The sequence below is a fragment of the Anneissia japonica genome, unplaced genomic scaffold (genome assembly GCF_011630105.1).
Source record: "Anneissia japonica isolate Jap-2015-1 unplaced genomic scaffold, ASM1163010v1 scaffold287877_len585272_cov192, whole genome shotgun sequence".
NCBI lineage: Eukaryota > Metazoa > Echinodermata > Crinoidea > Comatulida > Comatulidae > Anneissia > Anneissia japonica.
The window spans coordinates 49,684-67,055 of record NW_022686151.1 but is presented as its reverse complement, the minus strand read 5'-3'; the positions used below and the strand labels follow the sequence as shown (position 1 = coordinate 67,055).

Genomic DNA, 17,372 nt, shown 5'->3' with positions numbered 1-17,372 from the left:
AGATGATTCACAAAAGTACATCATTAAACCAAGGAGGTAGGCCTATAAACATATTTTTATACTTCCTTGATTAAACAGTGGCGAATCCTGGAATTCGAAATAGAAACCACCTCAGCCTCACCATGGTTGGGCTGAAGTACACGATTTTTTTTGTCTATGCCACTTCTAGATGACCGGAAATGGCACTGTCAGACCCATTTAATTTTTAACGTGTATAATTAGGGCGACTCATGATATTCCGCCAATAAGATTATGTATAGATTAAGATGATTCGCCAAATTACGACATCTTGGGTCTTGGAATTCGACATAGACAGGAGGGGAGGGGTACACACAGTAAATTTTACAGATAGGGGATTTACTCTACCTCAGCCCTACCCTGTTTGCAGTGTTTGGGACTGAGATAAGGAATTTTTTATGTTTATTGCACTTGTAGATGGCCGAAAATGACAGTCATACTCAAAATTTGAATGTAATAGGCCTATTCAGTTATCCCCCAATTAATTTGAATTTTGTCCAATTTAGGGCTCCCTCCTGATTTTTAAAAATGTATTCAATATCCAGGTAAAAGCAATACAAGGAAGAGAAAACATGGAAACAAGACGTACATTACCTGCCACTATCAAGTAGCTCTCCTTAAAATACTAAACATCTTTACAGAGAATACAAACAAAACTAATTTAAAAGATTCTATCAGATTAACAATAAAACATTGGAATTAAAATATAATGCCAAGGAAAACAATCTACAGTGAACGAAGTGACGCCTGTCAAAGGTATTTCATTTTTGTCAAGGCATGATCACACTAAATTAGACAACAAAAAAATAATGGAATCATGAAAAAATTGTTCTAATAATCTAGCGGACCGCCAACATATTTGCAGACCCCTACATTTTTCGTGGACCCCCTGCGGACCCCTTTGACTTGGCGGACCCCTAATTATTTTTTGCGAACCCCAGGTTGGAAACCACTGAAGTAGAGGAGTTTATTAGGTGAGGGGGCGCCAGCTCGCAAAATAAGGTGATACGAGGTGACTATTATCTTCTGGCTTGAGGTGATATGAGGGTCTGATTCTGGTTTTGGTGGGTAAAGCCGACCTCCTAAGGACTCCAAAAGTAGGAGTATCAGGATGGGTAGAAATAGATAATAGAAAAGGTCCACCACCGCAGTTAAAGACGCGCAGCGTCAGTCAGGTGTTTTTAATCTATGCGTCATTTTCTTCGAACATTTTCAATGGTGACAGTAGGCGACTGGGGGAAGGTGAGTATTTTCAGTAAAGTTTAAAAGTTTGGACAGCTCAGACTTTTAGCAGGACTGCTAGGCCTGTTTCAAAACAGAATTATTGATAAGTGACTCGTTTACATGTTTGTTTCATCATTCACACATCGTTCGTCACCTAGACCTAAAACAGTTTGTAAACCATTCCGATAATGGGATTTAAGGTTTTCAGTTCTCAAAATGTAGACCTAATTCCTTTCTCAGGAAACATTTACCCGGGCCAAGAAGCTCGCCACCTTGAAGAGATTAACACGCGTTAAGAAATATGCAAGCCACTGGCTACAGAAGTACATTTGATTAAATCTGTTAAATTATAGATTTTGCGTAATGCGATCGGAAGCCATGCTGTTGATATTGAAATTCTGGTCTGCCTATTTTTCGACACGCAATGTTGCACACGTTAATTCCCAAATACCAGCCTGAAATGTTCCTTGGCAATAAAAAAAAAAAACCATTACAAACATTAAATAACACATGCACCCTGCCTGTTACTTTCCATTCATTTTTTGTTTTAACAACACATGTTTTAACAACACATGTTTTGTCTTTTTTTTTTTTTTTTTTTTTTTAATTTTGATTATTGTTAAAAAAATGAAATTGATTTTGTGCCTTATGTTGCTTTTTATCTGTCGTGTACAGTATTATTATCTCAAATCTGGATGGGGAACCCGAGCTCCTGCTGTATAATATGCAGACGCACCAACTAGGTCACTGCTTTTCGTTCCGTTGGAAGTTCGAATCCGTTTGTAATTTATTAATTTCACGAGTACTCACGCATGCGCACACGGCACGCGTGAAAGAGAGACTAGATCAATATGATACGCCCTCTTTTTAATGATATTAATCGACAAGATAGGATTTCCAAAGATAATTTGTATATAAGAACACAGTTTAAAACCGTCTCGTGCGGTAATAAATTGTAAACAAAAAGAGGAATCTGCGATATAAAAAAAAATCCCCAAAATTTATTCGAACTATTCCTCTTAGTAAAATTCTTCATTTTAACGTTGGGTTGTTGTTTTGGGGTTTTCTCCAATGAAACATGAATTGGCTCAAACTTTTAGAAGAAATATGAATAGAATACATAGATCTTATAGAATTATTTCCCAAGATTCTAATAAAACAACCTTACAAAAAATGAATATATATAAGTTTACTTCTTGACGTCATATGAAAATTCTGACATCAAAACCTGCCGACAAAGGCATGATGTTAATAACTGTTATATCAGCATCTCAGGTGTTCTGAATCTGACTAAGTAAAATATATAGTCTATCGATTTTCAATATTGGTCACACAAAGTAAAGGTTACACGATCCTTTAATGAGGTTTCCTACCCAGTTACTACCAGTAATTAGACATGCCATAAATATCAAAAGTCGTTATAATTGGCGAGCATGCCCCAATACGCGATGCACTATTAAAATAGCCTTGAACCTAATGTAGGCCCAACACTAAACACGAATGATGTGATTGAAATTATGTGGTCCTTTATATATAATGAATATATTGAATATACTAATACATTATATGGTCACGTTTATTTGAAAACTGTTTTGTGTGGATATAATTCGGCCTTTTCATATTTACTCATGACATGACATGGACGTAGACCTATATAAATGATGTCATAAGGATAATGATATGCTATGACTATAAATATCTACTTTCCTGTACATATAAAGCTGCAGCCTAGTATTTTATAATTTTTTAAGGTCCTGGCCCTGTATTCAAGTAATTAATGTTTATACTGTTCACTTACGTGAAACATGAAGTGTGACCTTAGATAGAAGTAAAATGCCAATGATATAGATAATAGCAGTGGTAGTGGTGTAACGCCAATGAGCTTTCGTGGGAGGGGAAAAACCTCCAGTTCAAAGGCGGGGGGGGGGGATAGGACCCTCCTGCTAATAAACAGCACTCTTCTAACATTATCATTGACGTATGGTCCAGTAAGACACCCACATTTTTCATTTTATTTAGGCGGGTGTCATACCCGAACCGGCTTTCCAGAGGTTTCTGTCCATAGCAGTCTTGAGGTCATTTGCTTCCAGTCCAGTGTCTACTTTAAGAATATAATATGTGAGTGCAGGTCTTCATGGTTTCCTACCCCATGCTTTTGTATCCAGTGAATTAACTTGGATGCTGGCTCCTCGATCCTGGAACAACGACCACTTGTTCTTGCTTTGATCCTATGGCCTAATCGTGGTAGGTCACCATTAGTCACATGGTGCCTCCAGTGGACATTGAGTACAGTTCTCAAAAAGCGTATAGCATCAATTTAGTTCCTTTACCAGTTTTTGTGTGTGACAGTCTAAGCTTCACATTCATAATAGGAGCACAGACTCCACTGTAGCAGTAAAAAGTCGAAGCTTGGAGGAGTTGATTCCCACTCGTAAGTTTGGTACAGTCTCTTCATATTGCTCAGTTGCGGAGTTGATGTCTTTGTCTGTGCTTTCCATCCAAGCTCCCAGGTATTTAAGGTCTTTACTTCTTAAAGTTCAGTGCCATTGTTTTCCTGATGCTCACCTGTCCGTGGTTGTATGACATCAGTTTCGTTTTAGCGGCATTCATCTTTAAGCCAACTTCTGCTGCAGATGTTTCAATCTTTGCAGCAGTTTCTGTGCTTGATGTATCAGACAGGAGTACAATGTCTTCAATTAAATTAAATTCTTTATTCATAATCAAAACAATTTTAATTTACAAATAAATTTTCAAAATATTAACAGCTGGACAAAACATGAAAAGAACCTTCATGAAACACTGAGCTTGTAAAATGAAGACCTGGATTTACAGAAGTAAAAATGTTTAACCATAAAAAAATAAAAACACAAATTCACAAGTACAAATTTCAACGGGTTGGGGCGTGGTATTTTCAGGACAACCGATTTTGTTACCATGTTCAACAACAGAGGCATTTAAACCATTCATTAATTTTTTTCAGTATTTATAAGGTTGATTAAAGTATTTAAGTTCTTGTGAGATAATAAAATATTTGTCATCAGCAAATAAAATGAGACAAAATTTCAGAACAGTTGAAAATATCATTGACATTTAGTATGAATAACAGAGGTCCAATAATGGAACCTTGGGGTACACCATACTCAATATTGCACATACTAGACTTCCGCAGACATAGCTTTTGAACCTACTTAAAGCAATACCCCTGACACCATAATGTTTTAGTTTTTAAAGCAGAATGTTGTGATCAATCGTATCAAAGGCTTTGCTAAGATCCACATATATACCTATTGTAAACTCCCCTTTTATTAATTTAAGAACGGCCGTATATGTGGAGCTTTGTTTTTGATATTATGAATTATGAATAATTTTATGTTTTTTAAGTAGCTACAAAGTCTGTTATATAAAATACTCTCAAGAATTCTGGATAAAGAAGGAAACATAGATATAGGTCTATAGTTACTAAACATAGCTTTATCGCCAGTTTCATGTATTGGGACAATCCTGGTCGGCTATTTTAGTGAGGTTGTTAGGTACAATACCTCTTTCAAGTAAGAAACTAAATATATGGCACAAATGAACAGAAAGGGGTTAAATTATGTGTTTAATAATCCTGCTTTTGATACTATCTATTCCTTCAGAAATTTTCTGTTAATAACCTCTTCTATAGCTCCTAATCCTCCAGATTTTTCTTTACTGCCTTGCATTTTTTTTGTTCTCGTCTGTTGTGTGTTGGTGATATATCTACTTTTCTGGTATTGTTCTAGACCACCTAAAACTAGCAAACTAAAACGATAATATGCCACGTTTTAACTCACGAATATCTCTTTTAATAGGGCCTACTCCAAAAAAAGAAGCCGAGTGCATGCGCTATGTGTTTGATCCATGACCAGGAAATAATGTTAAGGTATTAAACCATCGAGCATTCTCGAAAGGACTTTTTAGGGAAAGTTGAATCAGTCAAAAAAAAAAACACACACCGATGTACTGATTATTAACTTCAGGTTACTTTAATACCCACGAGGGCATTATTGGCTTTTCCCAGCAGTAGTTGGAAAAGCCATTGTCTTTGTTTTGATTTTTCCCCTTTCCATATCATTCTTATATCTTTATGCACTTGGTTTTACCTTCGCTCTTTTATGGGTGAGAGATAAGAAAGAAATTATTATAAAGATATGAGAATAAGAAAAAGAATGTAAATATTATTGTTTAATAATTCGATGTGAACATCTCCCGATTAGAATTTCTACCAATATTTTCTATTTTATCAAAATATTACATTTTGTTTGTAGGCATATTATACTATAATAAATTTCTATATTGGTTTGGTTTTAATCGATTTCTGGAAACGATTTGCTCTCATATTGTAAAAGGTCGCCACGGAAATAATTTACTAACCGAACCGGAACAATAAGAAATGTATTGAGATTGAAATGCGGTAGATAACCGATGACGTATGTTTACTTCCTTTACTCACCGACAAGTTGTGGTAAACAATCTAGACCGGAAGTAGTGCGCCGACGACTGTAGATTAATTACGCGCTGTTTACACGGGCCACACGAACTGTGATCCCGATCATGGTCCATTTCACTCACGATCACAATCTCGATGAGATTTACCTGATTTCTTTTTTTCATCTAAAAAATTTCGTATCTAAGTCCAGCGGCGGCGTCAGCGGGGTGGGGGTGGTGATGATTTGAGGGGAAAATCCCCGTCGGTATTTCGACGCCACGGTTGTTCGACGGAACAACAATTTTAATTTATCTCCCAAACACAGTACAACTATTTTGATTAACACTCTAATATTAGGGTCTAAAAGCACATTTTTGTGATATTCTGGATTCTCAACTGAATTACCGATTGGGTTGATTACAGTAGAAGTAAAATTAAGTACAGTATAATGTAAGTATTATACAAACGTATACAAATTAATTGTTTTTCCAGTTAAAGTTGCCTACAGTATATATAAATCTCTTATGTTAATCAAACCATGGAGGAAATATATTAAGATAATATCTTAATATATTTCCTCCATGATCAAACCATCAGTCACATATCGTATGCCTATTATCCTCCACAAACTTGATAAGATAATACAAACATTATAACGAAAATAAAGCAATAACACACATCCTTGCGGTGTAACTTAACGTATTAAAAAAAACAATACTGTACATTAGATTACTGACCTTGCCGCTTCGTTAAGCGTCGCGCGTCAGTAGTGCATAAATCCCCAAAACAGTTTTTTTTTTTGTAATTTTTAGTGTATTACAGGTTTTAATATTATAATATAATGCTAAATTATTGTGTGTATAAATTGACATCGGCAAACTGGGTTTTGGCAAAATGGGACTGTTGGATCGGCAACTTGGCATTCGGTAAATCAAGGAAATTCAAAAATTGTGGAATTCTGCAATCTGGCCTATCCCAAAGAGGTCTATTAGTGGTAAATGACTAGCAATGTTAACAAAGTGGCTAGTCATGTCATTACTATTAAATTAGCAAATATAATTACAATGGAGTAAGAATATTAGCTAACAACAGTATTCATTATTTCCTTAATTATAGATTTTAAAAACAATTTCGTGTGACGTCAAGACTGACGTCATGAAAACATTTTGTCTTAATTAAAAATGTTGCTTTATCCATGTCACATCAAAGTAGGCCTACTGTTCAGTGGCTTCGCTGAAGCAAGGTGTATTATTAATGTAGGTGCTTTCCTTTCGACATTACAACTCCACCAACGAAGTGACCAGATTTTGCTGCTACAGTATCTCATGAATTTACATGGTTTTAACGTTGTGCTTTATCTGGTTTAAGTTACAATATTTAGCTTCTAAAAATGGCCTCAAACCGAAACTCTGAAATAAGAATTGGATCAATGTTTCGGTTCTCTAAAACCCTTGTTTTGAATTATAAGTTGTAGTCAAACAACTGTTTGTTCATTCTGCCTCAGCCTACAACAAAACATTTTTTTTGAAAATGTCCATCTTTAGCCTTGTCATGTTCCTCAAGGTTGAGTCTTCCGAGAATTAAGAGAGGGTGCTGCCAAGAGTGGATGTTTTGCCAAGTTCCATTTGTGTCATAGATTTACCACTATGTGCTCACTGTGTTAGTCAGGTAATTAATAATTTCTTTGTTATTGCCCATCATTTTCTCGACATTATCAACCCAATGATTGAGCATCAACTAAAAGCAAGTATTGGAAGCTTTTTTTTGACATAAGACCCTTCTGGGGTTCGATTTCTGGCAACTTTTGGTTCTTTCCGAGCAGCGCTGGTTCCAAAATTTGCCGACAGGGGGTCCAAGTTGTCCGACCCTCACATTTACACCCTAAACTGGATCGTCACAAAAACATAATAATTTCTTTCTTGTAACTTGGTTAAACTTTTCCCGAAAGTTTTATTGAGATCAGTTGATCCGGTTATTTTTTTAATATCTTGTCTGGGATGATTCATTTGAATTCCTCATATCCACACCCTACTCCAGAGCGTAAAATAAATATCTGGTGTTTGATGTTTCCCCTTAAACCATTTTAATTTGTCCTCGCGTCCACACCCACTCTGGATTGACACTCAATATTAAGAAGAAGCACATCTTTGATAATATTACCTGTATATGGTCTGTTTGAAAAAATGTTTGGACAAGAACCAATCGTGGAAATTGACCAAAGTGCCGGACGGAATAACCCAGCACAAAAAGATAGGAAAAACGATATAGAAGAAAAAAGAAGAAAAATAAAATCAGAACAAAAACAATGGCTTTTCCAGCTTCTGCTGGAAAAAGCCAAAAAAACAGAATAAAAACTATGGCTTTTCCAGCTTCTGCTGGAAAAAGCCAAAAAAACAGAATAAAAACTATGGCTTTTCCAGTGGGAAAAGCCAAAAGCCAAAAACAGAACAAAAACAATGGCTTTTCCAGCTACTGCTGGGAAAAGCCAACTAGACATGTTATGAAACAGAACATAGGGCTTTTCCTCATTGCCATGAGAAAATTAAAATTAGAATTAACGTAAAGACCAACTCGACGTCACTGAAACTTGAACTATGACTGCAGTCTTAAAAGCAAGCCTGATGTTCAGAGTTCTTAGTATTACGCTACAGAACCCGACACTGTGAAAGTCACTGCCTTTTTTTGTTTGTCTACCTTGTGCCACACTGTGTAATGTTATAAAATTTCGCCTAGCTTCATAGCTGTAGCTAGTTTGAAAAGCTTTAGAAAACGTAGATCGCATTAGCATAAAAGTTTAAATACCCGTTTATTAATATCCAAAATATGTAAATGAGTCATATTTTACTATGCACATTATGATGGTCCTTGACCATAGTGCCGATCAGAAACACCTTGTAGGTCTATATGAACATAGGTAAGCGAGATAGAAGAAAAAATAGAACAAAAACAATGGATTTTTCTGCTAAAGCAGGAAAGGGCAATAAAAAATATGAAGAAAAAAAAAACAACATGGAAACTAACGCGAGAGTAGAACGTCAATGGTAATGCTGAGGGTGATATCGAGACTCGTGTGGTGTTTATGTAAATTTATTTTTTGAACTTTTAAATCTTGCCGAGGAATTCAATTTTCTGTTTATATTTTATTGTATTACAGACAATAACATTTCTTGCACCACCACTGCAGCATCATTGCATAGGCTCGTGTTGGCGTTCTCTTGAAGATGTTTTTTGAAACGGAACCACAAACAAACGTGCAGTACTATGAAAAAGTGCATCACACCTCTTAAATCCTGGTTCACTTTAGAGCAACTTGGATGCGTTATGTAAACCCTAGAGCAACGCTACAACGCTAATTACAGCCAGTTACCTGGCAATTTTTAGAGGGATTCACTTGACTGTAGATTGTTGATCCTTTCTTATTCTTTTTTGACCGACTCAACTTGCATTTAAAATAAAAAAAAGTATGATTATGTTTCTGTGAACTGACCCACTAAGATCTGAAATGACAAAACTCATATTTTGGTATGGAGGACATTCCCTAACCCACAAACCACCATAAATCTCCACCACTGTCTGGGCACATACTGGCTGGCTCTGGGGAGCAGTGGGAGTACCAAAACACAGGTAAACTTTTTCACAAATGGGAAGAATGAGATTGTAGTTGAATAACTGCTTGCAAGCAAGTGTGTAGAAAACTTCAGTATTGCAGGCATGCTTTGTACCCCACATTTTCATTATGTACATTTGTTACAGTGGTGAATCTAGTGGAGTAACGATGGGGCGGGGCCCTGTGGCTCTCCGAGACTGGGGGCCCTTTTGGAGTCCCGGTCGCAAATTCCATTGTGAGATTTTAGATATACCACTTTTTACATCATGTTTGTCATTGTATTACAGCAATAGTTTTAACAACAAAATAAATGATATCAGCGGCAGACCCAGGAATTTGAAATGGGGGTGGTGTAGAATTTGTTACAGTACGGTAGTGAATCCAGTGGTTTAACGATGGGGCCGGGGCCTTGTGGCTCTCTGAGACTGGGGCAATTTTGGAGTTCCGGTCGACAATTCTATTGTGAGATTATAGATCATGTTTAATCATGTTTGTCTGTCATTGCATTAATGTTTTTTAACAAAATAAATGATATCAGTGACAGACTTTTAAATAGAAGGGGGTGGGGGAGGGAGAATTTGTTACAGTAGTGAATCCAGAGGTGTACCGATGAGGCCGGGGGCCCTGTGGCTTTCTGAGACTCTGGGACCATTTTTGAGTCCCGGTTGCCAATTCCGTCGAGATTTTAAATTTGCTCCTTTTTTAAACATGTTTGTCATTATATTAATGGTTTTAACAACAAAATAAATGGTGTCTGTGGCAGACCCAGAAACTTGCAATGGTTTGGCTGAGGTAAGAAAATTTGTTTGTGGCATCTCTAGATGCCTCGAAATGGCACTCACAGTGTTAAAACTTGAATATAACTTTCTTTCATATCCTCCATTCCTTTTTCCCCCAAAATTCGACAAATTTAGGAGGCCCGTGACAGCATAGCCCCCTTTAATCTGCCACTAGATATAATACATCATACAGTAGATGACAGAGACACATTTTGCTATTACGTACCAACAAAACTCTTTTGGATGGGTGCTAGATCGAGGACCATATGGGTAGGGGGCCCTTTGAGCCCCTATAGGTTGAGGGCCTGCAGACTGCATCAAAATAGCTCGTGTTGCGTAGCTGGGCAAAATGAGGAATTTGTATTAGGCAGTGCCCAGAGAGACTTTCATATATGATCCAAGGACCTTTCAGCCCCACCATATTTGGGAAAACCATGAAAATTGTATGATTATGGCACTCCAGATGGCCTGAAGTGGCACTCTAAGCCTGAAATTTGAATTACTTTTTATTTTATATTTTGAAAATACCCCCTCCCCCTCACCTCCCTTTGAACCTGCTACTGTGCAGTTCTGGATCTGGATGAGTCAGCAGGTTTCAACCTTGGTCATTCACTATGTTAATTACTTTGATTATATGTCAAAGTATTACTGCATAAAATGTTTAGTGAATGAACTGTATGAACAACAGATGAGTGTGTGCAGTGAGTATGCAGTATTTTTAAGCCCTGTCCCCATGAAAACATGTGACATGCCTAAATATGGTCATGTGACATCACATCACGACCCTATATAGGCACATCAGGCCTATATATGGGCATACAACAGTTTTTTGTCAAATAAAATCTGATAGTGAGGACAGAGCTACAGACATTAAAAACAAAGAAATGAAACACAAGAAACATAATTTCCATGCGTAGTTATCAATAACTTATTTAAATAGTCTTACTGGTACAAACAGCGATGGGCTATATTATCATAAACATAACAAGATGATAATGTATTGAAACTCAAGTCGATTTTTACAAGTCTATATAAGATTAAAAATAATATGAATATAGGTATAACAAATAAAACAAACCATAACAAATGGTATTCATAATCAATATTTCATCTAATAACATAAAATGTCATCAAAATAATATCAATATATAATGCTATTAATAATGATAACCATCATTATGTGACAATATAACAAAATCATTTAATATTAAAATAATTATGATGATATAGAAATTGTAATTATTTCAATGAATGATAATTAATTTTAATATGAGTATTGATAATGATAACACATCACACCGAGTAATCATTGTCACCACATATGATATCGTACAACACTCTGGAACATGGCCCATATACACCAAAACTGTATTAGATGTACTGTTTATACATATACAGTTCTAACAAAATTCATATGGTTATTGGAGGTTTAATGGGAAAACCCAAAATCACCAAGTTATTAATATATCAGCAGAGGTAACACTTTCTAACATTGTGTTAAACTTTACAATATAAAAAAAAAATGATATATTTATTTCTTGTCAAGATAATTTACTTTTAACAGCGAATGAATAAATAAATACTTTGTTTTTCCTTAAAAGAATACATGTCATTGAATATTTCCATAGAATTGATTCGTTCAGAATAACAAAATTATATATATTACTAATTACCAAGAAGATCAAGAATATTTGAAAATTTAAAGAAGTTTACTAATTTTATATAATTTGAGAACTGATTTAGCATAATCAGGTACATCATTTCTCATTAAAAAAATGACATATTATTACGTAACTGAGTATGCTAAATCAGTTTTCAAATTATATAAAACTTCTCCTTAAAGAATGTATCTTAGTATAGACCTACTAAGATGGTTTAGTTATCAAATACCAAAACACCCAATTTCATTTTCAAAGAGAAAGAATGCAACAGATAATACTCATAAATAAATAAAAGATAGGTATTCTTAATCAATCCAACAAAAAAAAAAGGCACCTTTCAAATTTTCTTACTTTAATTGAATACAAATATGCAAAAAAAGATTTAATAATGGCAAAAAATAAAACAAATAAAAAAGAACTTGAAAACTATAAATAGTTGTAGGTACAACTTGCATTAACAGTCAACAATCAAGGCACAGTTGATCTCCTCGCCAAACTCTATGCAACACTCGTCGTCGTAAAACCCTGTCGGAATTGTATCATTTCTTTGTATTCATTTTACTACAAAATTAAATGTCTGTACATATCCACATAATCTATATACATAATATTTACATATTCTATGCAGTACATGTAACAAACGCACACCAAACACACTCCGTAGTCCTTATTTCTCTCTCCGGGGCGTCCGATAATGGAAAGTTAGCGAACAAGAAAACCAATATTCTACAAAGTTTCAACACAAAAAAGATTGAGCACAAATTATTAGAAAAAAAACCATTTAAATATAATAATTTTGATCATGTTGAGCTCTACATTTTTGCTACCAGATAGAAAAAAACAATTTGGTTTTGGCTTTACTACTACCGTATGATGACGAGTGTGATGAATTCATTATTTGGCATTCACATTTGTGGTTGCAGTCAGGAAAGAGTTGCATCACACCATATGTAACCCCAAACACAACATACTATTTAATATCAGTGCCATAATAAATCACATCTTCCAAACAAAGGAACTTCTGTATTATACACACAATAACTCATTTCTTCTATTATTTTGCAAAAATTATTTTGATAAAACATACAAATTCAATATTAGACTATTTTTTCCACTTTCCTTCTTTGTTAACAAGCAGAAGAAAAACAATTTCAGACAATATGGAAGAAAAAGTGGAACCTACTGATGAAAATCTCCTACATGAATGTAATTTATGAAGTCTGTCTATATATTCATGTACCCAAACGAAAGACATTTGTTTTAAAGTAAATATCCTTTGAACAATAATTTAGAAATGAAAATACATTCTAATATACAGTACTCAATATCTCCTGTTCAAAATCTCTTCAAAACTAAAAAAAAAAGGCAAGGCAAGAAAATATAGTAGCATATGGTTCTGTCATTTTCTTATATCAGAACAAAGCTAATGAACTAATGACTAATACACTGAGATTGGTAAATATTTCAAATAGAGAGCATTTTTACAAACTACAAGAATAGCAATACCTTGTCATTCCCATCATTTCAAGTTTAATAACAAAAGAAAATAAATCCCAAATCTATCAGCATCTACAAAAAACAAATCAACAATAGGCTGTTTAGACGGTCTTCTGTCGTAAGACAAAGTATGCAGATGTATAATAATACGCACATGTTACTTCATCCAAGTGATGTTTATGCAGGGCAAAAGTGATAATTACTTCAAAGCTATTTTGAAGATTAAAAGCAATTATGCACTACTTCCGAAGAGATAAGCAAACACAAACACAAACTAATATTTTTGGAGATATTTTATAACAATTATGTAAAGATTTTAGCTAAACACATTTACACACAGAAAAATGATTTTTGGCACTCATTTGTAGGTAATTAACCGAGGTTATAACTAAGGTCACATTTAATTGTGTAATAGTGAGAATTTGGTGAACACTCTTTACATACCTTGATATGCACAGTAGCACCCAAGGTAGGACTTTTAGGAGTACACAAAATTGTCTGAAGCAAGCCAGAAGTAGCTCAATATAGAGTGCCTTTACAGGCACTACCCAGGGCTTACGACTGGTTGACTTCTACTTAAATGACTTTACTTCAAGCTTACTTTGTATTTGTCTGAACGTAACTATTCTGTAAGCATTTAAGTAGAGATTTTCTTGCATAAAAATAATTTTCTACTTATAACTAAATATCATAGAGTCATAAAAATACTATAAGCTTTGAATATACGATAAAGAATAAACTTTGTACTTTTAACTGCATACTACGTACCATACTATGATTGTGTAGACTCATATTTCATACGAGTAGTTCTACTGTCTTTGCCCTTGAAGCATACAATTTGGGATCTGTCTCTTATACACATCTAGATGTGTATAAGAGACAGCATAAAATGTCATCAATATATATGCACCTATCATACATATTTTAAAAAATAGGCATAAAACTTGACATAGGCATCTAGTCAGTAGTAGTAGTAGTAGACCTAGACTGTCATCTTGAAGTTTATAACCCATTAAAAATCACATAACCGAAGCACCGTGTCAATGTCTAACTTTTGGATGAAGCATGGAAAAGAGGTGTCAATATTTCTTTATGCATATTTAAACAAATAAATAAACCGGTCCACTATAACATATATACTGTATCTTTGAACAATATTCTACTGTATTTTCAGATTTACTGTTTGTTTGGAACATTTAGAGGGGAAAAAAGAAAATCAAACTAGAGATTTGGAAAATAAAAACAATCCCAAATGTTGAATAGAACCTGATTTTTCAGGTTAGAAAGACTTGTTGGCATATCAAATATAATGGCTAATTTGGACTACACAAAAATGCCAACATAGGTATAATAAATGACAAACAATTCTACTGTATACAAATAAAAACACTGAAAAAATCAATTCCTTGAGTTGTCCCATGCATCAAAGATATCTCAAAATTTCATATCTAAACTCCAAATCTATTTTCCAACAATAATGAAAGTTCACTAAACTCTTCCTACTACATGTATATATTTCAGGGCATTCGTTGACACTACAGTTTATATTGGTTCTTTGGCATGATATAGTGTAAAGCTCAACAAATCTGAAGCCTGTCCTACACTAGCTAAACATATCATAATGGAGTCTGTGTGCTGAATACATGGCAGTATTTGGTAGCAGTTATGTATGTACATACATACACAATGCAATATGCACTAAATCATAAAATTGAGATCTGTTTTCCAGATATCATTGCATAGGTTTGCATTCCAGATCTTTCTTAGTTCCATATGTGTGCATGGCGGCATCCATGCTGATTCTATGTATTACACCATATATAATTATGTAGATATATGGCATTGGCGTGTAGTATTTATAAAACATATTGTATGTAGAGTGATGCATTTATATAAGTATGCATGAGTAGTATGATGCATGTACTGTAAGCAAGCAAGTAGACATGCTTGCTTCAACTTGGAACTCTCTGCACAGGAATGTGTATCTGTATACAACACACATGTGCACATACATATGCATGCACATGGATGGAAGCACATTAACATATTTATATGCAAATGTAGGTATATTCATATAATAGGTACTATGCACTACAGTATGTGTATTTATCTGTTGAATACTTTTACAGCCTTCACAAATGAGGAATCGACAATGGTGTTTCCTATGCAGTCTTGGTTTGTCTGTTCATTAAGAGGCACAAATCACTGAAGGTGTGGAATTCAGTGTGGAAACTTTGATTACGTTTCAACTGAGGAAACTAATGCTTTTGTAAAAGGCACTAAGCTAATGAGTCAGCCTAGGTTTTTGATAACTTAGTTTCTACATGATAACTAAATAAGGCATGACGGAAAGTTGAAGGGAAGCCAAAGTTGTGTGTGGCCTTCAACATGGCTTCAAATAGCTGGCCAATTCCTTTAAGAATTACATAAGAAATGACTTGGTAGGAACAGCACATAATGTATCTGGAAATCCAAGAAATTATAAACAATTAAAATTACTGCAATTTTGCCACAAGCTCTGTTTGCTTAATTCAGTAATTTATATCTAGAAATTTAATTTTTAAATTATGGTAATAAGTGATATTCTAATCTACCTAAAGAAACAAATAATATGTATACTATATATTATAAGAATGATAATATCATTCATGTGTTGAACGGTCACTGAGGGCCAAAATGCAATCAAAAACCTGGAAGACCTACAATGGAGGTGACCCGACACAAGAGGGCCTCCATAGCATTCAGTACTTAAAGCATTACATTTGGATAGACTAAACAAAGATATTATTAACATTAATACAATTTATAATAATTGATTCAGTTAAATTTAATTTCTTTTTTTTTTGTAGAAACACCTCAATAAAATTTCAATCTCAAAGAGAATACTTCTGTGTCCTTAACCCAACTTTTAACCTGCAGAAGGATAAATACATGATAAAATCTAAAATATTTGCTTATTATGATAGTTTCAACCACTAATTACAGTTGTAATACAAGTGCAACAACATTGTAACTAAAACCTTGCATCCAATATTCACATACTCTTGTACACAATGGTATTTTTTTTAATTAATGTAGGAACAAACATACCCACATGCACACACTCACAAACTTAGAGACACAGGCACTCGCGCACACACAAACATACTCAGATGATGGGAATTCAGTCAATGGCAGTACCTCATCCAATAAAGTCAGCCATAATTAGGATGTTGTGATTCAATCCTGTCTCCAGGTACAGTTGTAAGCAGAACCAATAAGTAGACAATTCATGAAATACTTAATGAGACATCTTTCTCAAACTGTCAAATCCTTCTGTTTAGCTCCCTGATTATATCTACATATTTGTTTGCATATTTTGTCATACAGCTACATGCTTGCCTCCACATACACCACATTTTACACCAACCTTATGGCACGCCCTCAGCGGTAGATAACAGAAGAGACAAGGTAGGCATAGTGATATTGCCGAAAGGGCAGTCCATTTTTTACAAAATCCATCTTGCCTCGGATCACATGAACAGCCTTCGCTATAGTCATTTTCCCCGTCGGAGCAGCAGTGATACTGCAAGCCTTCAGCAAGGCAATAACATGTCAACTTCTCTATACAGTGCAACGTACTGTCCGGGGCATATTGACACTGTCCTCTTCGATTTTGACGTGGATCAAACACATTCAAACAATGGACACATCGTTCTTGTCGAACTTTGGGGTCAACTTTGAAGTTTTTATCTGGCAATAACGGTGGTAATGAGTTTTTTGGTTGTGTTGCAATAGGATGCCTTTCACTAAACTTTGATGTATTCAAGGTTGGGTAACTGTAGTCATGTCTACTTGGACAATTTTTGACAAATTGTACATAAGAATCCTTTGGTCCACTTGAAACTTTACATGGCTGATCACGTACTGACTGCCATTCGGGGTGACTTTTGACCCATACCTCTTTCTTGACCATCCGCCTTGGCAGATAATGCACTCTATGTAAATATTCGTACTGGTTACCGTCACTGCGAGGAGGTTGCGTAATAACATTTTTTAGTGTACTTGTGTAACTGTCCAATGGACGTGACGCAAATAGTGGTGGTGTATTTTGGTAGTCATGGATGGGACTTGGTGATAACAAAGGTTCAACAGGC

At 34.9% G+C, this 17,372-nt stretch overlaps 1 protein-coding gene across 2 annotated transcripts in view; it reads right to left on the bottom strand.

The window, feature by feature from the left end:
• Positions 1 to 14,140: 14,140 nt before the first annotated feature.
• LOC117113501 (sprouty-related, EVH1 domain-containing protein 2-like) overlaps positions 14,141 to 17,372 on the bottom strand; it is a 39,312-nt gene continuing 36,080 nt past the window's right edge. For both annotated transcript variants that reach the window (XM_033256854.1, XM_033256860.1), the window contains one exon: positions 14,141 to 17,371. In XM_033256854.1, coding sequence (XP_033112745.1) covers positions 16,598 to 17,371 — 774 coding nt within the window. In that variant the 3' untranslated portion in view covers positions 14,141 to 16,597. The remainder of the gene's footprint in view (position 17,372) is intronic.